We start from the raw sequence: 27695 nt of genomic DNA on the forward strand, positions 1-27695 counted from the left end.
GCTTCTTGTAGCAATGTGTGGGAAGATTTTTATTTATCAAAAGGTGCTGTACATTCTGCGTGTGGTAGTTTGTGTCTATGATCTCAACACTTGGGAGGCTGAGATAGGAAAGTCACCAAAAGTTTAAAGCCAGCCTGGACTACATATGAACTCCAGTCTAGTCAGGGCTGCATAGTCTGTTTCAAAAAGAGAAAGGGTTTACAGTTAAATCTAAATGTATTTACAGTCTGGTCCTTTCTCAGTTCTCCAAATTAACCAGGAGGTGGGAGAATCACTCATCTGGATATGGCCGCAGCCGCTTATAGCCAAGAGTTCCGAGTGCTTTTTTATTTAAGGTCTAGTGCCTTTGCACTCACTCACTCACCTTCTAACAGCATCTTAGGCAACATCCTTGTATGTGCTTCTGTCATAGTGTTTGTTCTGTTGTTGTCTTTTTGGTCTCTTTTTGCTACAAGCTGTATAGCCTGTGATTAGTGGCGTAGATTCTGTAGCCAACTAAAATTCTGATGCTGGTGCCTAGATCATAATGAGCATATCAGTTCTTCTACATCACTTTCTTTCTACATCACTTTCTTGCTTTTTGTTTGTTTGTTTGGTGTTTGGCTTTTTTGAGACAGTCTGTATAGCCCTAACTGTCCTGAAACTGACTGTGTAGACCAGGCTGGCCTCCAGCTCACAGAGGTCTGCCTGCCTCTTCTTCCCAGGTGCTGGGATTAAAGGTGTGCACCTTCACACCCAGCAAATACGTAGCTTTCTTACCTCCTACTTCTCTAACGATCTTATGGAAACACCAATTTTAAGTCCTTAGCACTTAGATAACTATAATTCCTCACGCTTTAGACAAAGAAATGTTGGCAGAGCACTGACAACTAAGATCATCACACAACATAGGATTCTGTTCTGGCTTGGAGTTTGGGTACTTAACTGATGTCAAACTGGCAATCCTAATCTAGAAGGGTCAGACCTCAAAAATCTGTTGTGAGGCCTTTAGAAGTTTGTTGTATGTCCAGTACACTTACTACTGGTGTCAACTTTAATAAAAGGAAGAGAAAAACTAAGAACTATTTTATGGTTTTTATAACTGTTTTATGGTGTTTATTGCCAGCATACCAAAGTGTGGTGGAAGTAAAATTCCCATCCCCTTATTTTTAAACTTGTGTCACAGAAAATAGGGCAGTCTGGGGATAAAGGAGAGCAAAATAGTCAAAACAAGAAAGGTAGTGGTGTTCGTTCCCCTCTGGTTCTGTCAGAAAATTAACACAGTGACTATGACATCAGTTAAAAGACTAAAAGCTTAATAGTAACTCACACAAGGAGACTCTTGTTTTTTGGTTAAAATTTTTTTCTACGAACTTCTTGAATCTATAACCCATCAGAATCAAGGCATAGGAAAACATCACATTTCTAACATCCTGGTTCACCAAGATGGGCCAGCAGATAAAGGCACCTGCCACCAAACCTGACAACATGAATTCAATCTCTGGGACCCATAAGGTGGAAGGAGAGAACCAACTCCCACAAACTGTCCTCTGACCTCCACCTTTGTGCTATAGCACACACATACACTCACACAAAGCAAATAAATAAAATGTAATGAAGTTTTAAATTTTAACATCCAGACTATCCACAAAGAGCTGTTTATTTTACTTAGTCTATGTTCATAGAAATGATGATTCCTCCCCTTAAGATGCATATTGTAAATGAATGACATACTATATAGTTTATTTATTTTTTGTTGTTGTTGTTTTTGTTTTTGTTTTGTTTTTCGAGACAGGGTTTCTCTGTGTAGCTTTGCGCCTTTCCTGGGACTCACTTGGTAGCCCAGGCTGGCCTCGAACTCACAGAGATCCGCCTGGCTCTGCCTCCCGAGTGCTGGGATTAAAGGCGTGCGCCACCACCGCCCGGCCACTATATAGTTTTTTAGAACACAAATTTCCTAATCCAGTTTAAAAAAAAAAAAGTACTTTCTAGGGACTGGCGAGGTAACTCATACTTGCTTGCATAGCATATATAAGGCCTGAGGTAACTCATACTTGCTTGCATAGCATATATAAGGCCTGGGGTTCAATATCTACCACCAAAACAAAATAATTCAGTTTTCTGTACCTCTTGCCCTCTTTTGGTACTGAATCACTGTGTAGTTCTCTAAACTTTTTTATTTTCTCTTGTGTCCTCCAACATACACAAAATCAGCCTGCCAAGAAAACGGGTGTTTCTGTTTTGATTTCTCAGTACCCTATTCTTTAGCAGTCGGCATTCCTCAGACTAGAAACACACACTGGTTGGCGTGTGGTTGAATCAAAGCATCCAAAGACTCAGCAAACATGATCTCCGTTTATCCAATCTCTTGCCTTCATCTCCTGAATCCTTTCTCTCCACTGCCTGTACTAGCCACACCAGACTCTTCACTGCCTATCCCGTGCATTTATTTCTGTGCTATAGCTTCTTCCTGAATGGTTTTTGCAAACTTCTCTTCGCCACTCTTCTACACTGAATTCATACCTGTCCTTGAAGGATCTGTCCCTCACCTTACCATTTTTCTCTTGGACAAGGAGTGTAGTTCCTCTGATTCCTAGAACAGGTACCTATCACTGTGTTTACCACCCTCTAAAAATAGTATGGCAAGTATGCCAGAAGATTGCCCACAGGTTAGGTTTTCTCATTGCATTTGCATGAATGTTTTAGTGTTTCATTTTTGTGGAAATTTTAAGTATATAAGAGCAATTTAAATTTTTAGGGCTGAGTGTGTAGGTGCATATATGTGGGCTCATGTGGACCACAGTACAAAGGAAGAGGTCAGAGGACGGTTTGTGGGAGTAGGTTCTCCCCTTTCACCATGTGAGTCCCAGAGACTAAATTCATGCTGTCAGGTTTGGTGGTAGGTGTCTTACCTGCTGGCCCATTTTTGTGGCCCTGGATGTTAGAAATGTGATGTAAAGATTTTCCTAAAATTGGACAAAATGTTTTCCAGGTCTTGATTCTGAGGTTATAGAGCAAGAAGTTCCTAGAAAACATTTTAACCAGAAAACCTAGTATGCACAGGGTCCTTGGTTCTGTCACCACTAGCACAAAAGGGAGGGGAGGTGGCCTTTGTCTAGCATTTGTGAATCCCTAGATCAGTGGTTCTCAACCAGTGGGTCATGACTCCGTTAAAGGTTGGACAACTTTTTCACAGCGGTTGCCTTACGACCATCAGAAAACACAGATATTTGCATTACAATTCGTAACAGCAGCAAGATTACAGTTATAAAGTAACAACAAAAATAATTTTATGATTGGGAGTCACCGCGACATGAGGAACTGTATTAAAGGGTCACAGCATAAGGAAGGTTGAGAACCACTGCTCTAGATCCAATCCCTGCTACCATTCTGGGATGGAGGGGAAGACAAATATTTTTAAAGCATAGTTTATTTTCCTTTGTAATGCTGCCATCTAGTGTTGATGTGTTTTGGTATATCCTGTTTTGAAAGTGAGTTTGATTTATGTTTTAATAAATGTGGGGTTTTTTTTTTGTTTTGTTTTAGAGTATATGGCAGATCTTAAACTGCAAGCTGTATTATTTAACATGCTGTTATGAACAAAGATACCTTGCTTATGCCCATTCTCTAATTAGGTGTTTTCTTTTTGTTTGCTTTTTGGACATATGAGTATCTTTTACCTGCAACTCAGTTTTTTGTTTTTGTTTTTTAAAAGCCCTTTGAAATCTCAGCCAAACAGTCTTAACACTTGCTTCTTATTAATGAGGAAAACAAGTAAAAGAGTTATCTTCCATTTAGTATGGATGTCCTTGGCTTAATGATAATGAAATTTCATAGTTGATATTAAAGTGAGGCCTTGCCATGGACCTAAAAATTATAAGGTGAAGAATTTGGCTGTATGAAAAATAAACTGCTATAGATGTAAACTGTATTTTAACATAATTGTGACTATCTTTGGAACTTATTTAGCATTATTAAGATTTTTGTTTTTTGAGACAGGATTTCTCTGTGAAACAGTCCTAACTATCCTAGAACTCACTTTGTAGACCAGGTTGGTCTCGAACTCACAGAGATCTGCCTGCCTCTGTCTCCCAAGAGTGGGATTAACCACTCCCAAGCTTATTAAGATTTACTAATACCCTGTTTTGATACAATAGTATGTATAATGAAATGTGTTTTTAAAAAATAGGTCATGGGTTTGGGTAAAAGGGATAAGAGTCAAATATCAAGGATGGATCTAAATGACATGGAAAGGCTCACTATTATACTAAGTGTAGAATTGGGATTTTTGTTTATTTGGTTGGGTTCTTTAGGGGGAGTTGTTCTGTTTGTTTGTTTTTTATGACACGGTTTCTCTGTGCATAGTCCTTGCTGTCCTGGAACTCTCTCTGTAAACCAGGTTGGCCTAAAATTCACAGAGATCTGTCTGCCTCTGCCTCCTGAGTTCTGGGATTAAAGGTGTGCCGCCGCCACCTGACTGAAGTATAGAATTGTTAAGGGTAAGTTGTAAACTTATTAATTGAAAAATAATCTTTAATTTTTTAAACAGAATTACTGAGTTGATGGGTTATGAGCCAGAAGAACTTTTGGGCCGCTCAATTTATGAATATTATCATGCTTTGGACTCTGATCATCTGACCAAAACTCATCATGATAGTAAGTACAATAGAACTCAAGGAGATAGTCTCATTGCTCAAGTCCTGCAGTCTCTACTATTTTACCTCTAACTTCCTAGTTAAAATTACTACCCAGTTTCCTTAGACCAAGAATGTTCAACAGCCCTTTCATAAGATGTCTTGATTATGAAATTGGTTTTTTTTTTTGTTACAAATATTAGCAAAAAAAATTAAAGTCATTTAATAATACATAAAGCTTCCCTGGCATTTTAAACACAGAGACAAATAAAAGTCAACTATTATAGTATCTGGCCTACATACCTATGTACTGAAATCAGTGGTTGGTCAATAGAAGGTAGTCAAAAAGCATTTGTTCATAAATCAGTGAATGGGATTGGTATACTCATGACAACCTTGACACATACTAGGTTTCTGAATTTTACTCAGATGAAATCTACGATATCAAAGTAAGTTAAATGTCACAATTTCTCACTTGCCTACTGAATCTGGACCTAGACATGACTTCCCCGTTTGATTGAGGGTATTGAATATCACTGAATTAGTGTAATTTGCCTTGAACTACGGAGTGCCTAAATTGTAGTCAGAGCATGGATAGTCATGATAACATCATCATGAGTGTACCCTGTGATCTGTCTCTAGTCTGACACTTTGACTATAAGTCATTAAAGGAACTGCAGCCACACTGTCCCTCAATCCAGGCTTTCATTCTTTTCTAGTAAGATAGGAATTTTACTTTGGGCTTTACTTTCAGATGTGTTTGACCTTTATCAGTTAAACAGTTAAAACTGCTTATTTAAATATCTCTTCCTTTAAAAAAAAAAACCAATCAGGTCAGGTGGCAGTGGCGCATGTCTTTAACCCCAGCACTCAGGAAGCAGAGCCAGGTGTATCTCTGTGCGTTCAAGGCCAGCCTGGTCTACAGAATGAGATCCAGGACAGTTACTAAAACTACACAGAGAAACCCTGTCTCGAAAAACAAACAAAAACCAATGATCCAGTCAGGCATGGCAGCACAAGCCTTTACCCCCTGCATTTGGAAGGCAGAGGCAGGCAGATCTCTGATTTTGAGGCCAGCCTCATCTGCATAGGGAGTTTCAGGACAGCCAAGGCTACACAGACCCTTTCCTTAAAAAAGGAAACAAAACAAAACCCAACAATCTACATTCAACACTTACTTGATTGAAAATTCAATTATGTTTTCTTTGTGATGCTTTCTTATCCCTAGTGTTTACTAAAGGACAAGTCACCACAGGACAGTACAGAATGCTTGCCAAAAGAGGTGGATATGTCTGGGTTGAAACTCAAGCAACTGTCATATATAATACGAAGAACTCTCAGCCACAGTGCATCGTGTGTGTGAACTATGTTGTGAGGTAAGATTGGGAAGAGACACTTTGGAAAAACAAGTGGTAACACTTTTTACATTTACGTGCCATTTATTTTTACTTTTCTTTTTCTACTGGATTATGATTTATACTCTTTCCCACCATTCCAAACCAGCTATTCAAGTGATCCCACAAAACTTTATCATTTTAATCAATCTGTAGATCTGTTTTCCTGGTAGTTAAGTTTTAAGCAGATACTTAATATCTTTGGGCCAAGAAGGTTCTGTGAAGGTTAAATGACTGTCTCCTGTGAGGGTACTGTGACAGTTTGTATAATGTGACATGGGGGCTTTCGTTATATTCATGAACTCTGTAAGTTATTTCAGTAGGTTTGACCCCATTCCGTCACTCCTCACATTACCAAAACATTCTAATTTAATTGCCAGGCAGAGCTCTCTAACGTGGATAGCTCATTTTCTTATGTTACATACCCTTTACCTTTTTTCCCCCCTGTCTCACTGAGTAGGCCTGGCTGGCCTGGAACTCACTGTAGACCAGGCCAGCCTTGAATTTGCAGCTGTCCTGCGTAGGATTGCCAGGCTGTGCCAGCAGTCTCCAGCACAACTTTCACAGATGCCACCAGAATCCAAGTTACCCCTCTTCTGGAGACTTTGGCCATTGTTTTTGTTCTGACAGCTTCTAGTGTTCTGTTGTCTCCTTGGGGGGATATTTTTGGTACTGGGATCAGACTCCATGCCTTACCACTTTTAATCCCAAAGGATCATCTTTGTTCCAAAGAGTTCTTTTGTGAGTTTTGCCTTCATGTAAAACTGTTCCTCTCCCAGTCTGCCTCACATTTGTTACTTGAGCCCAAGTTTCAGCTTGTTTGCTTTTCTATGAAACGTCCTTTTCCATTTTAGGAGTGACCACGGTGTATGGTAATTGTTTGCTGATCTATTTCACATTGGAATTATTCCCACCAAGAAAATATGATGCCCCTCATAATGTCATTATATTCTAAGATCATCCGTAGACCATGCCTCCCGTGTTAATGCAGGAGAGCAGTTTTGTGTCCTTTTCGTTATGTGCATCAGCACAGATGCATTGCTCTGCTGTGTCCTCATATTCTTACTGCAGGTGTTCTTGTCGGCACCACTATTCTCAAAGGCTGTTCAAATCAAATGAGTTGAATATTTAGTGAATTTCATCTAAATTTTTATTTTCATAGTAGTGTTTTAAAACAATATACATTTCTCAATAGTAGAATGCTTGCCTAGCATGCACAGGTCTTGGGATCAGTCACCAGAACTGGGGGGAAATGTGACAAATATGCATGAGAGATTATTCATCTCAAGGAATGTTAAATTTTTTAATATATATATAAAGCATAATTTAAGAGACAAGGTCATTTCATACCCCCCTCACCATCATTGTGCCAAGTGCTAATTTACAAATACTAATCTCTCCTTTTTTGACAGTGGTATTATTCAGCACGACTTGATTTTCTCCCTTCAACAAACAGAATGTGTCCTCAAACCAGTTGAATCTTCAGATATGAAAATGACTCAGCTGTTCACCAAAGTGGAATCAGAGGATACCAGCTGCCTCTTTGATAAGCTTAAGAAAGAACCCGATGCTCTGACTCTGCTGGCCCCGGCTGCTGGGGACACGATCATATCTCTAGATTTTGGCAGCGATGGTGGGTGCTTAGTCTGTCCGCTTCTCCCGCTGTGTCTGCTGCTTCCTGTCTCCGTGCAGCTGCCACAGTCTTTCGACAGTATTGTTTAATATGTTTGTTTCTGAAAGTTGATAGCCTTCCTGCTTTGATTTTTATGTTCTGCTGGGAACTGTAGCTAAGAGTATCCTGAAGGTTATCTCTTGATACCCTCTAGTATCCTCTCGGCCACCCCGCTGCACCATTCACTAGAGTTAAATTGCAGTAGGTGTAATTGGGTCAATGCTAAAGGATGAATGAAGCAGTCATACCATAAAGCAAACATGAAAATGGAAATGTTACTTCAAATTAGACTGTTTTAGCGTATAAAAACGTTGGGGGTACACATCCTAGGAGTTGTCAATGGTGGACAAAAAAGATCAGACTTAATGATCATACTGTAATGTCTATAAACTTTCCAGTTAAAGAAAACTGATCGAATCAAATCTTTTATAAAAAGTAGAAAATATCTATGACTACTAAAATCCTGATGTTCTCTAGATTGATGAAATTTTTCCTCTGCAGACACAGAAACTGAAGACCAACAACTTGAAGATGTTCCATTATATAATGATGTAATGTTCCCATCTAATAATGAAAAATTAACAAATATAAATCTGGCAATGTCTCCATTACCTGCCTCTGAAACGCCAAAGCCACTTCGAAGTAGTGCTGATCCTGCACTGAATCAAGAAGTCGCATTAAAATTAGAGCCAAGTCCAGAGTCACTGGAACTTTCTTTCACCATGCCCCAGATTCCAGATCAGCCCGCAAGTCCTTCTGATGGGAGCACCAGACAAAGTTCACCTGAGGTAGGTATATGATGGAAGAAATACATGATAGATCTCAAAAGCCAACAGAAGTATCTAGGTTGCACCAGGGCTGAGAGTGTCACAAACAGCTGCTTCCAAATCCAGAACAATTCCTTTTCAGAGCTTTCTCCTATTAACATTGTGCTTAGGAACAGGACAGCTGAGATCTGAACTTTGTAACCTGGTTAGTGAACCACAGATAAGTCTGGATTCTGCATTAAACTGTTAGGAATTAAAATGGGCAGCTATAAGTTAAGCAATACGGTACTGTAAAACGTTTTGGAGAATATAGTCTTTGCTTTCATGGTTTGCCCAGCACAGAAGTGTTTGATTCATTTTGTCATTAATCTTACAAAAGTAAACCTATTGAAAAATGAGAAAAAGCAAAGTGTTATGCTTAGTATGCCAAGCTATCATATTCTTTATTGAAACTCTTGTCTATAACTCCTAACATAATAGAACAGACACTTAAGATTCCAGTGAATATGTCAACTAGTTAATTGGATAGTAAGGTGCCATTGCAGGACTTAAGTTGTTTGGTGAGTTTTATTCTTTAGAATAAATTTTGTTTGTGGGGAGGGGGTGTTGGTTGGTTGGTTGGTCTTGTTTTGTTTGAGACAGGGTCTTACTATGTAGCCCTTTTTGGCCTGGAGCTCACTCTGTAGACCAGGCTGGCCTCAAACTTACAGAGGTTCTTCTGCCTCTGCCTCCCAAGTGCTGGGATTAGAGGTGTGCTCCTTCCACCACAGCCTACTAAACAAATTTGTCTATCATAATTTTTAGTTAGATAAAGCTTTATAATGTCTATTGCCTGAAACTTCATAACAAGCAAGCCTAGAGATTTCTTTAGGAAAAAGTAAACACTCCTAATTCCTTTCACAGCCTAACAGTCCCAGTGAATATTGTTTTGATGTGGATAGTGATATGGTCAATGTATTCAAGTTGGAACTGGTGGAAAAACTGTTTGCCGAAGATACAGAAGCAAAGAATCCATTTTCAACTCAGGTGTGTTGCCTTGCTTATTTTTTATTTTATTAATTTTTAGTCTGAAGTGACTGGGTTTAACTTGTTTTTCTTTTACAAGATGTAGTCATACAAACTCTTGTATTTATTGTTTGAAAGGACACCGATTTAGACTTGGAGATGCTGGCCCCTTATATCCCGATGGATGATGATTTCCAGTTGCGTTCCTTCGATCAGTTGTCGCCATTAGAGAGCAGTTCCTCTAGCCCTCCAAGTGTCAGCACAGTTACAGTGTTCCAGCAGACCCAGCTACAGAAACCCACCATTACTGCCACTGCTGCCACACCTGCCACCACCACCACCGCCCCCACTGATGAAGTGAAAGCAGTGACGAAGGACACTCTGGAAGACATTAAAATACTGATTGCATCTCCACCTTCCACCCCTGTACCTCAAGAAACGACAGCTGCTCCCGCACCAGCATACAGTGCTCCTCACAGTCGGACAGCCTCACCAGACAGAGCAGGGAAGAGAGTCAGAGAACACACAGAGAAAGCTCATCCAAGGAGCCCGAACGGATCTGTCACTTTGAGTCAAAGGTACTTATATGGAACATAGTTCTGTCATGTTCTAGTACATATGTGATGTTAAATGATTGCTAAACATACAGCCATCTTTCTGACATACGCTTTAATAGAGTTCATCCACTGTCTGAATTAAAACAAACTCTCAAAAGCCCAAGTTACCTTATAACTTCTCTCACAGAATCCTATCAATTGTCCAAATATAGAAAGTCAGAAAGATGTCTTACACCTCTAAAAATAAAGTCCAGCCGTAAGTTATAAATGTCGGGCATTTCTTTGTATGTCATCCAGAATGGGAAATAACTTTTTCCCTGCTTAGATCCTTCTGTACCTGAAGAAAAGCCCTTCAGCTAATGGTTCTTTCCCATTCCAGACTCAGCCTGGTGGTGTTTAGTCCTCATTGGTAAATGGGGATATTTGCAGGCCTTCTTTTTAAAAGCTTGTATGTAATTGCGAGTCTTAAACTTAATATTATTTTTCATTACATATTTTTATGTTATAATTATTATAAAGAAAATAAACTGGCTGGGCAATGGTGGTGCACACCTTTAATCCCAGCACTCTGAGTTCGAGGCCAGCCTGGTCTACAGAGCGAGATCCAGGACAGTCACTAAAACTACAGAGAAACCCTGTCTCAAAAAAAAGAAAAGCAGCTTTGTTTAGATCTACCAAGAGTCCTAGAATGGCTTACAATATTGTTTCTATGGAATGAAGCAATGTTTGAGCAAATATTTAGAATTTCTGTATATAATATGTAATGGTATTTGATGTGTTTTAAATTTGAAGCTGTATCTCCAGGAAAGTAGTTTTCACTAATTAGTGAGTAGAATAAACATGATTCCTTCTGTTCTGTGCCTAGACAGAGCAAGCTGCCTGCTGCCTCTGATAGCAGAAGAAAGGATCCCGCTGAAACTGGGTGGACCTTTGTTCCCCTTATCACCCCTTTGCCTTAAGTGCTAGGACAGGCCTGCCTTTTTTTTTTTTTTTTTTTTTTTTTGAGTTAGGAAAAAACTTGGGGCTTTGGATGAATTCAGTATTTTCAGTTGGGTATAGTAATATATGTCTTAGTCCAGGCTCTCAGGCAGCTGAGTCAGAATTACAAGCTTAAGACCAAAGCTGAGTGTGGTGGTGTGCACACACAACAAATAAATAGATATAACAGAAGTGCAACCAGAGATGATATTTACATGATAGAATGAATTATATTTCATGAACATAACATACTTGCATAAAAATTTTAAACCAGCCAGGCAGTGGTGGCGCATGCCTTTAATCCCAGCACTCATGAGACAGAGCCAGGCGGATCTCTGTGAGTTCAAGGACAGCCTGGTCTGCAGAGCGAGATCCAGGACAGGCACCAAAACTACACAGAGAAATCCTGTCTCTCGAAAAACAAACAACAAACAAAAAAATTTAAGCCAGCTTGCTTATATACTACATGGTTTATAAATACTTTAAAATTAAGAGTTAGTCATATGACTTAGCCATTTGGCTTTCTGTTGGAAAACCAAAACAAATACAACAAGCTTAATTGACTTCATAATACTTTCCTGTTGCCTAATATTTCAGATATCCAATTCAGATATATTGGTCAGTACTGAGGCCAAACCAGCAGAGTGCAAAGGTCACTGTAGAGGAGATAGGTATGTGAAGGCCCGGCATGTACTTCATAGCTACAGTTAATTAGCAGTGGAACTTAGAGCAAACTACCCAGCTGGCCTTAGTTTCTCATTTATACAATGGTTACAAAGTACCTGTCATATCCATCCTTGAGTGTTAGAATGAGGTTAAAATGAACTTGAATTTTGTTTGGTGGTTGTTTTGTTTTTGAGGCAGATTCTCACTGTGTAGTCCAGGCTAGCCTTAAACTTAAAATGTAGCCAGACTGGATTCAAACAGGGATTATAGGTGTGTAGCCCTGTGTCCAGCTAAAACATTTATAAATTGAAAATACTGTACAGAAATGAATGTCATCTTGTATTTCAGTAGTCCCCAAAATATGAGTCCACTGAGCAAGGGTGGTCTTCTATAGAACAGTTTGTTTTTTCTTTCCAGAAATACTGTTCCTGAGGAAGAATTAAACCCAAAGATAATAGCTTTGCAGAATGCCCAGAGAAAGCGAAAAATGGAACAAGATGGCTCCCTTTTCCAAGCAGCGGGAATTGTGAGTGTGAGTGTGGCATGTTGTCTTCCAAATACATACTAAAGTTTTCTTTTCAAAAGCTATCTTTGGGCTTGTTTTTAAACTTACATTTAATAAATTCTGGTGTGAAAAACCCAAACATGGCCGATAAATTTAGAGGGAGAAGTCAGGTTTGCCGGTCACTCCACCCTCACTATCATCATCACTCTCATTTTCTTCTCAGTAAATTATTTTCCGTATTCCAGAAGCACTGGGGCTAGAGAGATGGCTTGGGAGTCAAGAGTACTGACTGCTCCTCCAAAGAATCCAGGTTCAAAGTCCAGCACCCACGTGCTGGATCACAACCCTCTGCAACTCCAGTCCAGCAATCCAGTACGCTCTTCTGACCTCTGCTGGCACCATACACGTGTGCTGTCCAGACACACACAGGCAAAATAACCAGACACATAAAATAAAAATAAACCTAAAATGTTTGTTAAAGAAGGACTGTCAGCCGGGTAGTGGTGGTGCATGCCTGTAATCCCAGCTCTCAGGAGGCAGAGCAAGGCGAATCTCTGTGAGCCTGGTCTACAGAGTAAGATCCGGGACAGGCTCCAAAGCTACACAGAGAAACCCTGTCTCCAAAAACCAAACCAAAACAAAAAGGACCATGTTTTAAGGACAGTTGAGGCTAGCTTATGGTCAGAACAGATTGACTGGAAAGTATTTAAAAACACATTAACAATAATGGGGAGGAAATAACTATCATACTATTATAAGAACAAATGAAAATTACATTATTACAAGAAAAATTTAAATTATAGAGCATTGTTGAAGAAATCTGGCTTTTTGGTTGCTATTAAATGTATATTGACTGCAAGGTTTTTTATTGTAGAAAATTCAACATACTAAATATTAACTTAATTCTTTTTAGGGAACATTATTGCAGCAACCAGGTGACCGTGCTCCCACTACGTCACTTTCTTGGAAACGTGTGAAAGGATGCAAATCAAGTGAACAGAATGGAATGGAGCAAAAGACAATTATTTTAATACCCTCTGGTTAGTTTATTCTTTCTGTTCTTAACTAGCATAAGGAAAAAAATTAAATATGATATTATTTTAGGACTTTTCCCCCAAATGACAGTGGTTTTGGTTCCTTAGGAAGATTAAAAAATAGCTGGATGGTGGTGGCACTTGCCTTTAATCCCAGCATTCAGGAGGCAGAGACAGGCAGATCTCTGTGAGTTTGAGACTAGCCTGGGCTACAGAGCGAGATCCAGGACAGGGACCAAAACTACACAGAGAAACCCTGTCTCAAGAAAAAAAGTAAAGAAAAGGGGGGGGGGGAGAGAGAGAGAGAGAGAGAGAGAGAGAGAGAGAGAGAGAGAGAGAGAGAGAGAGAGAGAGAGAAGAATGAAATACAGTAGCATGTTGTCTGCTGTCCGAAAATTGAAATTCAGTGATTAATGAATTGCTTAAGCATTTCAGAACAGACTTTGTATAAACATCTAACAGCAGAAATAAACTTGATTATACTTAACTTGTTTGCACAGCTAAGGGTTTGCCCTAGAGGTTAAAATTCCTTCCAGAAATGTTTTTTATTTTACCCAGTACTAACTGCATATTAGGTGTTTAAGCAATTGAATGATACTTAGGTATCTTTTTGTTTTTCAGATTTAGCATGCAGACTGCTGGGGCAATCAATGGATCAGAGTGGATTACCACAGCTGACCAGTTATGATTGTGAAGTTAATGCTCCCATACAAGGCAGCAGAAACCTACTGCAGGGTGAAGAATTACTCAGAGCTTTGGATCAAGTTAACTGAGCTTTCAGAATCTCATTCCTTTTATTGTTTCTTTTTTGTTCAGTTATTGTTATTGTTGTTTGTTTGGGTTTTTTGTTTCTGTTGGTTATTTTTGGACACTGGTGGCTCAGCAGTCTATTTATATTTTCTATATCTAATTTTAGAAGCCTGGCTACAATACTGCACAAACTCAGATAGTTTAGTTTTGATCCCCTTTCTACTTAATTTTCATTAATGCTCTTTTTACTACATTCTTTTAATGCCAGATCACAGCACATTCACATTTCCTCAGTATTTTCACCATTGCATTGCAGTAGTGTCATTTAAAATGCACCTTTTTATTTATTTATTTTTGGTGAGGGAGTTTGTCCCTTATTGAATTATTTTTAATGAAATGCCAATATAATTTTTTTAAGAAAGCAGTAAATCTTCATCATGATCATAGGCAGTTGAAAATTTTTTACTCATTTTTTTCATGTTTTACATGAAAATAATGCTTTGCCAGCAGTATATGGTAGCCACAATTGCACAATATATTTTCTTAAAAATACCAGCAGTTACTCATGCAATATATTCTGCATTTATAAAACTAGTTTTTAAGAAGAAATTTTTTTTGGCCTATGAAATTGTTAAGCCTGGATCATGACACTGTTGATCTTATAATGATTCTTAAACTGTATGGTTTCTTTATATGGGTAAAGCCATTTACATGATATAGAGAGATATGCATATATCCAGAAGGTATGTGGCATTTATTTGGATAAAATTCTCAATTCAGAGAAATTATCTGATGTTTCTTTAGTTACTTTACCAGCTCAAAATAAAACGGTTCCCTATGTAGTTGTGGAAGCTTATGCTAATACTGTGTAATTAATATTAAACATAAATGTTCTGCCCACCCTGTTGGTATAAAGACATTTTGAGCATACTGTCAGCAACAAAAAAATCATGCATCGTTAGTAAAATTGCCTAGTATGTTAATTTGTTCAAAATATGATGTTTGCTTTTATGCACTTTGTCGCTATTAACATCCTTTTTTCATATAGATTTCAATAATTGAGTGATTTTTTTTTTAGAAGCATTATTTTAGGAATATAGAGTTGTCATAGTAAACATCTTGTTTTTTCTATGTACATTGTATAAATTTTTCATTCCCTTGTTCTTTGTGGTTGGTTGGGTCTAACACTAACTGTACTGTTTTGTTACATCAAATAAACATCTTTTGTGGACCAGGCCCCCTTGGGTCAGCTTTTATGTTTAAATAACATTTTGTTTCAACATTTCCAGCTCATAAAGTGATTTCTCACAAATTTAAGTTCTTTATAAAAATTACACTGTACATTTCTGCACTCATTATTGTCATTATCTAATGTATGATGTGTTCCCAACTGTCATGTTAAATAATGACAAATCATAATATTGCACTGTAAAGAGAACTTTTTTAGAAATTTGCCATTATAAATTTATCAGTCTATTAAAATATAAAATACAAAACTTCAGCATTTTCAGTATGAATGGCATAAGTGAAGCAAATCATGAAACATCATAATCATATATTGTTGTAAGAGCTCCAGGTTCCTCCTAATTTCTAGTCTGTTTCCATTAGCAGATAAATAAAGCTAGAGCTGAAATAAGACAGTTCCCTAAGCTCCAAGGGTACTTAGGTGGCAGGTCAAAGAATCCTATGTCCATCCTAATGTCTTAGAACATTATCTTGGTTGGTTTGGTTTTAATGAGATGGGTACATGACACATTAATATGCAGATGTGGTTTACAGCTAATCGTACATTACCTGGTGTTTCTTTACTTTGCCAGATCAAAAGAAAACAGTATTCTGTAATTGTGAATTTTAGAAACTTCCAAATAAATACCAAATATCTTCCAGCTATATGCATATCTTTCTATATCATGTGTTTCTTTTAGTAGTCTAAAAACATTTTTAAATAGCTTTATTCTTTTTCTCCTGTGTTTTTCTCTTATAATATAGCTGTTCTGCTTTCACATTCTAATTTTTAAAAAAGTCAGAAAGTCAATGAAGATCTAAACATAAAACATGGAATCTGAGACTGCTAGTGAACTCCTGTAATCCCAGCACTTAGAAAGCAGAGGCAGGAGAATCAGGAATTCCAGCCAGCCTTAACTACATAGTGAGTTCTAGGCCAGTATGGGCTACATGAGAATGTCTGTCAAAAAAAACAAAAAAACCAAAACCTGGGGAAGGAGATCAGTGAATCCCCACACCAGAGGTAACAGTCTTTTAGAACCATCTCTGTGGTGCTGAGGGTCAAACCTGGAGCCTCACATGCATACCAAGCAAACAGGATCCCACGGCGGCACCAAGCAAGCCCAGAAACATATCCTCACCGACCAATTACATAACCAGTGGAGAGCCTTGGTATAAACCCTAAACAAAGCTAAGTCTTAGGGAGCTGTTTTTAATCTTAGGATGAACCTGTGACTACAAATAACAGTTTTGAACAGTATAGTAATACTAATCCAAAGTTGGGGGCACCCCGAGACCATGAGCCAACGTACTTCCACACTTAATTACAGACAGCAATGGACGTTTTAGAAGAAAGTGGTTGCTTACTATTCCTCGTTCACAAACAATTTAAAATACGTTTATTTAATAAATTAGCTGCAGTTGAAAACTTGAAGTTATGTATAGTTTTCATATATTTGTAGATTTTTGTCAATATATACTAGAAGTCTGAGGAAATGACTTGTGAGCAGTGGTTCAGAAGGGAGCTGTAAGGAGAAGTACCTGCATGTGGTTTCTCAGAAATATCTAGATTCCAGATACAGTCAGCCGATCCTTCCCACCATCTTGGATTTCTTTACGGTGCCCTTAGAACCCTGCTGTGGTATCCCTAGCATTTCTCTCCCTTCAAGGACACCCCGGCTACCCCGTTCTCAGGCGCTGCTATGAATGCATGACTGGTATTACTTGCCCCTGACAAAAGGATAGCAAAGGGAATTACCATATTTTGTTCATTTGATCAGTGCCTCTGTTAGGCCTAGAACTGAACATGGTTACCCATCACCCTAGCTGACTGTTGCCAAAGCGCTTTGCAAAGTCTGCCTCTAAACGACCCTAATGTCTGTTAAGTACCACACGCTAAGACTTAATGCTCGCATTCTGCACGTTAATTCACCACCTCTGTGAATTCATGCTTGTATCTCGTTTTGTACATTCTAGATGCTGGCCATCAGTGACTCCGGAGCCTACGGTCCTAACCACCAGTCCACAGAACATACCCGATTCCCCCCATTGTCGAATGTTCAAAAATAGCACAGAGGAAGACACAGAGTAGAAAATGGAGGGCTGGCTGTCACTTTGAGAAGTGAGGTGGCATGTCCCAAATGGCAAGACACAAATGAACAACGTGTTTTTAAAGCTACCTACTGGGTTTGAGTTTGAACCAAAACTTAGGCGCTCTCACTACAGAGGCATTGAAGGGACTAGAGGTGTGACAAAGTACTTGACATATAAAAGGCTTATAGAAAGATGCATGTGGCTTTCTCAGAGCTGTTGGAATTAACGGCATAACAGACATGGTTAAAAAAAAAAAAAAAACCTCATAATTACCATTCCGAATCTTAACTTCCTCCTCCAAGCTTCGATAAGAGGTTTGAAAAGTTCAAAGTTCTAAGGCAGAAATGTCAAGGGAGAGTGGGAGGCGGGTATCGAAACGGTCGGTAAGGAGGGCCTTTCTTACTTTAAAGTTTAATTCAATAAAACCTCAAACATGCTGCTGACTGGAATCAACAAAAAGGTAAAAGAAAAAAAACCTCTGGTGGTGTTTCAAGTCCGCCCTGACCACTCCACTTTGCTCTTACTTCTTCCCCTTAGGTAGCCTTGAACCTGTTCTCCGGTTCCAGCAATCCGTAGACTATGGTCCTGTATGGTGCCCTGTCATATAAAAGCGACACCTTACCACACCCGCTCCTCTAAACGCCTCCTGGAGCTTTGTGTTCACACCCTTCAGGGGTTCGTTTTTGGGAATCGTTTTTATTCTTACCTGCCATGAGTGATTTTTATCCAAGACGCGGCTCAGACACCCGATCTCCACTTACTCTGTAATTTCCTTTATTCGGTCTTGGCTGCCTTCCGGAACGCAGAGAAAGGCAGGTGCCTGAGAGCGGCGCAGCCGGACCCTGGCGAGCGTGCGAGCCGGCATAGAGCCTGGCACTCCTGCTCCGGGCAAGCGAGCGAGCACGGTGCTACCTGCTGCGGATGCAAACGCCGCGCCCTCCGCCCGCTGGCCCCGCCCCGGTACGTGCCTGGGCTCAGCGCCCGCTGCAGCCGGCCGGTGTGCGGGGTGCGGGACCGCCTGCGGCTCCCGCCTACGTGTGCGAGTGCATGTGCGAGGTTGGCGGGGGCGGCCGCGCCTCGGTCCCCACGCAGCCTGCGGGGACCGAGTTCCCAGTGCGCTTTCCGATGGGGCCTGGGCTGTCCCTATCAAATGCTTTCGGCTGCTGGCTGTTCTTTGTGGGACAGAAATTCCCGAGGTCTCTGAACATGTTGGGTCATCGCAGTTTTAAATGAATCTTTATGTAATCCAGTCAAAAACAACAAGGAATTTCAGCAGGAGGAGGCAGGGGTATGTCTGGAATCTCAACCCTCCAGAGGCTGAGGCAGGAGGATTCCTCGAGTTCAAGGCCAGCCTGGGCTACCGAGGGAGATGGTGTCTCACTAAATAAAGAATAAGTATATAAATAGAGTTGCCCAAACGGCCCTCCCCTTTAAAAAGCTTATTTTGAATAAATCGCCTTGGGATGTCTGATTAAATATATGAAAACTCTAGCTGCCCCAGGTGGTTAGTTTTGTTTGGTTGAATTTTTTAATTTGGTATGGGTTTTTCCCCCGCCCGTTTTGTTGTATGCTGACTGAGAATCGTTGGGAGAAGACAATCTTGTTGGAAGGACGGAGATGAGTTTACAGAATATGGAAGCGCTTGAGGCTTTACATTTAATCTCTTGTAATCTTAGCGTGACAGTTGTAGTTTGCAGTGAAGTACAGAGACGAGGTGTGCCGGGGAAAAAAAGGAAACTCGCTCTGCACAGCCACCGCTCCCGATGCTCTGCAGCTTTTCCCTTGAGGACTGTTTGTCTGCATCGGAAGTAAGGGTCCATCTTTTAAATCAGTGGTTGAGGTGTTATAAATACTTTCTGCTAATGAAAACTAATCTGTAGCATGTGTTTAAGAACAAAAGCAGGTGCCATTTAAAGAGAGCCTTTTGGTCTCTGTGGATGTTTAAGTCATAAAGCAGCAACTATCTACTGAAATATCGCAAAGCATGATTTTTTTTAAAAGCGAGTAATATATATCTCATATATATGGATTATATATATCGTAACAAGAAGGCTAGGATTCTGTGAAGTCAAATTTATTTTTAGAAGTCTTGGAATTAATCAAACTCACTTGTGCCTTTCCAAATGCTTTTTTTTTTTTTTTCTAATGGCTTTACAAACGTATTGTATACAACAGTACGACAAACTCTTTCCCATAAACTACATTGTGTGGTGACCCGTGTGAACTGCCGGCTGCTCATCTGCTCCAGGACCTTTAAAGTGAAACCTAATCAGTGTAAACCACAGAGAGCGCCTCACAGCATGGACTCGTGGACGCTCTACAAATGCCTGTCACCTGGGCGGATGTCTTCATCACGCCTCTTTAACAACCCCCCCAACACACACACAAATCTTCCATGGTAATTTTTAGATGTTGCAAGCTCCCCTCCCCCACCCCTCCAGCTCTGAATTCCTGATTGTTTCACAATCCTTCCACTTGGAAGGCACGAGGGGCAACACGTGATTGGAGGAGAAGGAGGGTTTCTTATGTAATGAGGGAACCAGAAAGGAGTCCAGTCATAGGAAGGAAGTGGGGAGGACAACAGTGCTGTCTAGCTTCTCTCGGGGAATGCATTTCCTTCACTGATAATTGTACAAGAACACCATCTCAAACTGGTGCCTGCCGTCAAGAGTGTGCTTCATTCCCTGGATGAGGTACCTTCAACTAGTTGAGCAAATAGGTATTTTCTTTTCTGTTTTTTGTTTGGTTTTGGTTTTGGTTTTGGAGACAGGGTTTCTCCCGTGTAGTTTTTGGTGCTTGTCCTGGATCTCGCTCTGTAGACCAGGCTGGCCTCGAACTCTGCCTCCCGTGTGCTGGGATTAAAGGCGTGCGCCGCCACCGCCCGGCTCTTTTTTTTTTTTTTTTTTTTTTTTTTTTTTAAGGATTTTTATGTGTTTTAAGTGTTTTTGCTTCTGTGTGTGAATGTACTGTGTGCATGCCTGGGACTGGAGTAAAGAACAGTTGAGAGCCCTCAGGTAGGTGCTGGGACCCAAACACAGGTCCTCTCTCTGAAAGAGCAGTGAGTGCAGTTTTATTCTAAGCTATCTCAACAATCCCTAGCAAATACAGTTAAAGCCTAAACAGAGGTTAGATTAGTCATTTGGGAAGTCCCAAATCACTGTCAACTAACTGCCTTTTCCATGAGCTATTGTCTTGGTAATCTAATCAGTAATCAGTATCACCAGTTGAGAGGGTTCTCATCTGCTAAAATTGGAACATAGCTTGGTCCTTGCAGAAGGATGGCATGCAAGTTTATGAAACATTTCACACACACATACATACACACACACACACACACACACACACACACACACAAAGAACAAACATGATCAAAATGTATGAAAATTTTTTAAATGAAAATAAACAGTGGGCAGTGATGGTGAAGAACACCTCTAATCTCAGCACTTGGGAGGCAAAGGCAGGTGAATATCTTGAGTTTTGAGGCCAGCCAGGTCTACAGAGGGAGTTCCAGGACAGTCAGGGCCACCCAGAGAAACCCTGTCTCAAAAACAAAAAAAATTAAAGTAAATAAACAACTTGTTTTGTTTTGTTTTGTGTTTTTTTGTTTGTTTGTTTGTTTGTTTGTTTGTTTTGAGACATCGTTACTCTGTGTAGTTTTGGTGCCTGTCCTGGATCTCGCTCTGTAGACCAGGCTGGCCTTGAACTCACAGAGATCACCTGAGATTAAAGGCATGTGCCACCACCACCCAGTACAAATAAAAATTTTAATGCAATCATTTGAAGTTTCTTGAAGTCCCTCAAAGGGAATACAGTAAATACAGAAATAGTTATTCAAGAAAATCTGCCAGCCCTTAGCTAACAAAAGCCTCAATATTTCTTGAGTCATGGCATGCTACTCATCTCCACAGCTTAGCTCGACTGAGATCCACTCCTGTAAGCAGCATCAAGAGTTGGGCACTCCTTTCATCTCCAGATCCCAATAAAGGATTAGGTATTTCTCTGGGAGGGGTAGGCCCTCAACATAACTCAAAGATGCAAAGGGAGATGGTATAAATGTCTGTTCACTGCAGAGAGGACACTGACCACCAGCGACATAACCTAGAGACAATTCCACCCAAATCTAGTTTTGAGAACCGGGAAGTTTATTGGGTTCACTTACAGGAACATGAATAACTCAAAGGCAGCTATATCACCAAAGCCACACCCCCAGCATTGGGTTATATCTTAAGAAAGCTGCATTTTCAGAGCTTCCTGCCCAACTTGCAGTCAGCTCCACAGAAGAGTCTCTTCTCTCTCTCTCTCTCTGCCAGCAATGGCTTGTTGCTTATTTACCCCTGTGGAGGAGCCTGGGAATCATGTGACTTCCTGAGACTCTGCACGTTTAGTGAGACTGTTGTTTCTTTAGCTTCCTGAAGCTCAGGGCCCAGCCCCCCGACTCTCTTTTGGGGGATATTTCAATTTGAAGGAAATACCTATACAATGAGAAACTAAATTCGTTCGAAGTAAGTGTGCCTTGGAGGTTGGAGAAATGAACTATTCCTCATTTACCTTTATCCCAGGTGGCACATCAGGCTAGGAGTTCGATGACATGATAAGCAAGCTCAGAATAACAGAACCTTGGTCCCCTCTCAGAGTCTACTCATAAAACAAAGGAGTCACTCTGGGAGAAGGCTGCTGCCTCTCTCCCCAGCTCTGAAGTAGTGGCTCAGAGATTCTTCCCAGGAAGAGACATCCGTAAGAACAGAATGCTGACATTGTCTCTGTAGGAGCCAACTTTATTTGGAACAGAATATGGGTGAAAACTAAAGGTGTTATTGCAAACAGTGAATACTTGGGGGTTGGTAACCAGCAAGAGGAGCTCTCTAGAAGCAACAGGGTATCCAGCAGGCAAGCTAGTTTACCAGAGAGCCAGGGAAGAGACAGCCCCAAGGTCAGAAAATACATCAAGACTAAATTAAAAAAAACCTCCCTCCACAGACTTCCTAAATTCAACTGGTTTTAGACTATGGATCACTTTATGCTCCAGCATATAATTAGCTACCAGTTAGTGTAGTGATAGCCCGTGCTACCACGACCTGTTCACCATGTCCGAGGGAGGGGCTGTGGATCGAAAAATAGAGACAAGAGACAGTGGGTCATTCACTTCAGCAGAATACCGAATGCTGTTCATTGAAAGAGGGAAGAAACCTTAAATACAGGCTTACAGCACAATGGGGGAACCCCAGAGGGCAGAAGTTCACTACTGATGTTTACAATCTTGCATCTAAGCTGTTAATGCCCAATATGCAGGATACACAAACAAGGAACTTCCCTTAAGCATTCAGGAGGGTGGAAACCAGCAGGGAATTAGCATAGGGAGGACATTAAGGTCAAGGTCAGCAAGCAAGGCAACAGCTACCCAAACTGGGGGCCAGGGCCCTACAAGTTAGCGGAGGCTAGCATCTGATTGTGATACCATAGGAGGGCAGACCAGGAAAAGTGATAAAGAGCACAGAAAAGCACTGTTATCCCAGAGTGATTCTGTGTACCACCAAGGTAACAATCTCTGAAGACCAGCACCGCAGACACTATCCCTGAGTGCGTTGTGTCAGAAACACAGATGAGGGGGTCCTGCAGATGTCATACAGGGAAATGAATCCCTCAAAGAGATAAGAATGAAAGAAAACCCAGTGCAGATTGACTTTGTCAACCTGGATCAACCCAGATCAGAATCTAATGCCAAGCAGTTCACTGTCAGCATATACTGTGTTTTCACAGTGCCATTGGGAAAGGGTTTCCAGGCAACAATCAGTCCCAATTCCATGTGCACAATATAGCTAAAGGTATGACTACATAGAGAATCTTTTATAAAGTCCATGTGGCCATGAGAGTGGGTTCTATAGCTAAAAGGCCTAGTGGGGTCACTGACCATTAGCATAGAGGTCAGCAGACCATAAAGTACATGCCACACTTGTACTTGATGGTCTAGAGAGGGAAGAGTCTGGAATAACCATTCTGGGGAATTAGGGTGAGCTCTGCCTCCACAGATAGCAAAAAGGTCACCAGGTCGTCTACAACCTCCACTCTCAGCTCTCTGGATGGAGTGCAGGCACTTGATTTGTATCTCCTCCATTGAGGAAGACACCCCTGCATGATGAACACCGCTGGTTTGTTGGGGAATATTATTTTGAGGTGTGCTGCTTTTGCTTATGTTGCATTTGTTTAACTCTGTGAAGCTGTGTTACTGTGCCTGTCTAAAACACCTGATGGTCTAATAAAGAGCTGAACGGCCAATAGCAAGTCAGGAGAAAGGATAGGCAGGGCTGGCAGGCAGAGAGAATATATAGCAGGAAAAATCTGGGAGGAGGAGGAGGAGGAGAAGTAGCCAGAGAAGGAGGAGGGCATCAGGGGCCAGTTACCCAGCTACACAGCAAGCCACAGAGTGAGAGAAAGGTTTACAGAAGTAAGAGAACAATGGGAGAAGCTCAGAGGTGAAAGGTAGAAGGGAAATTTTAAAGTGAAGAAAAGCTGCCTAGAAACAAAACAAGCTAAGACTGGGCATTCATAATTAAGAATAAGCCTCCATGTGTGATTTATTTGGGAGCTGGGTGATGGGCCCTCAAAAGAATAAAAACCAACAACCACACTGGTTCTCTTAGTGCTTCTCTGTGAGCACACGGACCTCTGTGTCCCCAACAGTCAGACATGTTTGTGTTGTTCCACAATGTCAGAATTTATTGAGTCACAATAGATTCATGAGCTACATTAGTTTTGTTGCCTGAAATTTGGAAAATCACCCATTTCTCTTGATAGATGACCACTAGCAAACACGGGTCCTTTAATTCTAATCTTTGCTAATATTAACTCTTGGGGCACACATCCCTCTCTGTAGGCAGAAGTTTCTCTCCCACCAGCCTATTCCCAAATACCTGGCAGCCGCTTCTTAAATAATTGACTCTGAGGCTTAATATTACTTATAAATGCTCCATTGATAGCTCTGGTTTATTACTAACTAGCTCTTACACTTAAATTAATCCGTAATTCTTATCTATGTTTAGCTATGTGGCTTGGTACCTTATCTCAGTGCAACATTCTCATCTTGCTTCCTCTTCATCTGGCTGACCACTCCTGACTCCACCCTTCTTCTTCCCAGCATTCTTTGTTTGGCTTTCCCACCTAACTTTCTGCCTAGCTACCAGCCTGTTAGCTTTTGATTAACCAATGAGAGTAATATATATTTATAGTGTACAAAAAGATTGTGCCACAGCAACCCCCAACTCCCCCCCCCCGTGTGAGTGTGTGTGTGTGTGTGTGTGTGTGTGTGTGTATGTGTGTGTGTAATGGTAGTAGTGGTGGTAGTGGTAGTAGTAGTAGATGACTGGCTACAAAAGGGTTAAAGAGGCCACAGCAGAGTTCAAAGAGACCTACTACATAGAGGCAGAGGCAGAAGGCTGATAGGCAGAGTCTATGTGCGGGTGAGGAGGATTGTAGGGCAACAAGTCTGAGCTGAATCTCAGGGTTGAGTTGAGTTGTTGAAGCAAGGAAGCCAAAGAGTGCAGAACCAATGGACCATTCAAGTGGACCATGTCAGCAGTGATGACTGAGCTGAGTTGAACCCCCTGGGACAGGAGTCCTTGTCAGTCCCCTGATGAACACAGTGGTGGTCACAGGCCACAAGAATATGAAATAGAGGAGTCCAGCTGTATATAATAAGCTATACCTTGATTGACCAAGGAGTCCTTCAAGAGGAAGCCATTTATCAAGGAATAATTGGTGTTATTCAGCTTTTTAATATTCAGCTGTTTCTTGCTATGAGTTTCTTGTGCTCATAATTCCCCAAGAATGGTGTGTGTGAATCTCCCCAGGCATATACACTCAAAGTACTTGGATAAGGTCATGTACACAGGGCCTTTTGCCTCTGGGCTCCCTGATCCCTTTTTAGCATTTGAATTTGGGTATCTGCCTTTTGCAAATATCCCCGTTAGCTACATCCAAAGATAAGGCCAGCTCCAAACAAAGCATCCAAGGCCCCTGAACTAAAGGTAAAACATCCTTTTGGAGACAGCCTGGGTCCTAGGCCAAGTACCTGGCTCCTAGGTGCATACCTTTGCTTCCTGTGGAAATCAAGTTCAGATCTCCCTTTTTCTCACTGACCTAGAGCAACTTCTTAGAACAAAGAGTTTTCTCACCAGGCTCCTTTTGTGGGAAGATGGGAGAGCACAGGAAGGGATGCTTAAAACTGCCTGATTGCAGCTCTGAGGATGGGGGGTGTGGTCAGGTGAATAGGGCCAGCCATAAAGACCGTGGCTGGGGGTAGCTCCACTTCCAAGTGCATTAGAAGGGTGCCAGACACTCAACAGTCACTTCCTCAGACCCAGGGAAATGTTTACACGGACCAAAAGGGGAACTCACCTAATTGCCATTGTTGGTTGAAATGCTGAGCAACTGGTGAGCTGGAAGTATGGTCCCTTGTAGATGGACAGGAGATGAGGGATAGAGTCTTAGTGTGGCTCAGACCACAAAGGAAGAGCACAGACACCAAGGGAGTCTATCCAGGGTTTTGGCACCAACAATGTAAGTAAATTTGTTGCAACTCTATGGGTTTGGTCCCAGGTTTTGGCACCAAAATGTGAATTTTGCAACTCTGGGGCAAGGTATCCTGACTACCTGGGGAGTCAGGCAACACCTTGAGCTGCTTATGGCAGCTCTGATGGCTGGAGCTGCAAAGAGATGGCTCAACCCTGGAGGGGAAGTTTTTCTGACTGCTTGGGACAGTCAGGACTGGAACTACTTCAGCAGGGAAGGGAATCCTGACTGTTTGGGAGAGTCTGGCTATACCTGATGTGATGGGGGATGGTCTCCCCCCGCAGGATATATATAGCAATCCTGCTCCTCTCCTGGAGAGCTGCTGTAGCTGGGCTTTGCTCAGCCCCCACTCAAGGGGGCTACCTAGCAGAGCTCTGCTTCTCCAGCCTAAGATGTTGCTTCTGTTGCTTCACTGTGCAAAAGGGGGACCCCCTACAGAAATGTAGAAATCTCCTATAGCTCTGGAGAAAAGTGTTACTTTTTCAGCTCTCTCTTGCTCTGTCTACTGAGGAACATCTCAACAAGGATCTTCTCTAGCCAGTAAATGAAGATCTTCACACCCAAAACTCTTTTGAGAAAGAGATTTCTTTGGGAAGGAGGAGTCCAGGAGAGCAGCTGCCTCTACCAGGGTGGAGAGAACAACCCTTTTTTAAACTGACCAGGCAGGGCAGTTTATATAGGATTTCTTGGGGGTGGAGTCAACCAGGGATTGACTTGAGGCCCAGGGTTCTACTGTCCAGCTCTATGATTGTTTTCACAAGTCAGTTGGCCAGGGGCAGAGATGACTCTGATTTGAGCCAAACTGTGTTTCTTTCGCTGACCTTATCTGAGACATCTTTCCCTAGTTCTGGGCTCTAGGATCAAGGTGGGTTTCTTTCACCAGCCCCCTTTCCCTACAACTTTTTCTTCAAATGAGCTAAGCTGTTTGGGGTGAAGTATATTTGATAATTGTCAAAACTTTTACTTGTACCTGTCTTAAGTGGAAACTCACTGAGACACTCCCTTTCGGGCTTAGCTGTTTTGAACACTTGAACCTTCATGGACATCTTGAGGAAATCACACTCCAGCTTTGAGCATCTCTGCAAACCCAGCACCCTGTACCTCCACTTCCGCCTCAGTCCTGATTGCGCTAGCCAGCCTGTACCTCCTTTGGAAGCCTTCCCCAGGACAAGGCAAGCCTTGGGGAATCCTCCAAGCCTAGTCAGCTTGTGCTATTCTTTCTTAGACCAGAAGGGAAAGAGTTTGCCTCTGCACCTCAAGAAAAAGCTGTGTTGGGTGCAATGTGAGGCTTGTGCATGGTCATTATGTAAGGCTTTTTAAAAATAATTTTCTTAGTTCTATTTTATTTATTTCTCTGCCTTTGTCTCTGTTTCTATCTCTGTCTCTTTCTCTCTGTGCATTTGCCATGGTGTATATGCAGATTGTTAGGGTCTGCAGAACACGCCACAAAACATAGACCACCACTCACATTTTGCAATCAGCCAGAACATATATTCCAGCATGCAGAGGTCTGCCAGCCAGACAACAAAATGACTACAACCCCCCCCCCCCGTTGTGTGTATGGGGGAAATGAGGTCATCCTGAACCTGATTGGCTGGGGCTCCTCTTCCTGCTTTAACAGGGTACAGAAACTGAAACCTAACAGGGTACAGAGACCAAAACTGAAACTAAGAGGAGTTTTAGTGGAGGCTGGGCCAGGAGAAGCCTGGCCATGGCGCAGCAGTGGTTGGTCCCTCACAGATGTCAGAGGACACTTAGGAAAGTTGGTTTTCTTCTCCCATCATGTAGGTTCTAAGATTGAACTCAGGTCATCAGTTTTAGCTGGAGGTGCCTTTTCTCACAGGCTCCTATGTAAGACAACGGATTGATAT

The 27695-nt window shown here is 41.4% G+C and overlaps 1 protein-coding gene across 3 annotated transcripts in view; it reads left to right on the forward strand.

The window, feature by feature from the left end:
- Hif1a (hypoxia inducible factor 1 subunit alpha) overlaps positions 1-15831 on the forward strand; it is a 50109-nt gene extending 34278 nt beyond the window's left edge. For 2 of the 3 annotated variants that reach the window (XM_028858071.2, XM_028858079.2), the window contains exons 7-15: positions 4529-4635; positions 5842-5989; positions 7420-7640; positions 8181-8467; positions 9350-9472; positions 9590-10029; positions 12070-12184; positions 13071-13197; positions 13813-15831. In XM_028858071.2, coding sequence (XP_028713904.1) covers positions 4529-4635; positions 5842-5989; positions 7420-7640; positions 8181-8467; positions 9350-9472; positions 9590-10029; positions 12070-12184; positions 13071-13197; positions 13813-13964 — 1720 coding nt within the window. In that variant the 3' untranslated portion in view covers positions 13965-15831. The remainder of the gene's footprint in view (positions 1-4528; positions 4636-5841; positions 5990-7419; positions 7641-8180; positions 8468-9349; positions 9473-9589; positions 10030-12069; positions 12185-13070; positions 13198-13812) is intronic. The other variant, XM_028858088.2, reaches the window with a different exon arrangement.
- The last annotated feature ends 11864 nt before the right edge of the window (positions 15832-27695 follow it).

Source organism: Peromyscus leucopus, chromosome 14 (genome assembly GCF_004664715.2).
Source record: "Peromyscus leucopus breed LL Stock chromosome 14, UCI_PerLeu_2.1, whole genome shotgun sequence".
Classification (NCBI taxonomy): domain Eukaryota; kingdom Metazoa; phylum Chordata; class Mammalia; order Rodentia; family Cricetidae; genus Peromyscus; species Peromyscus leucopus.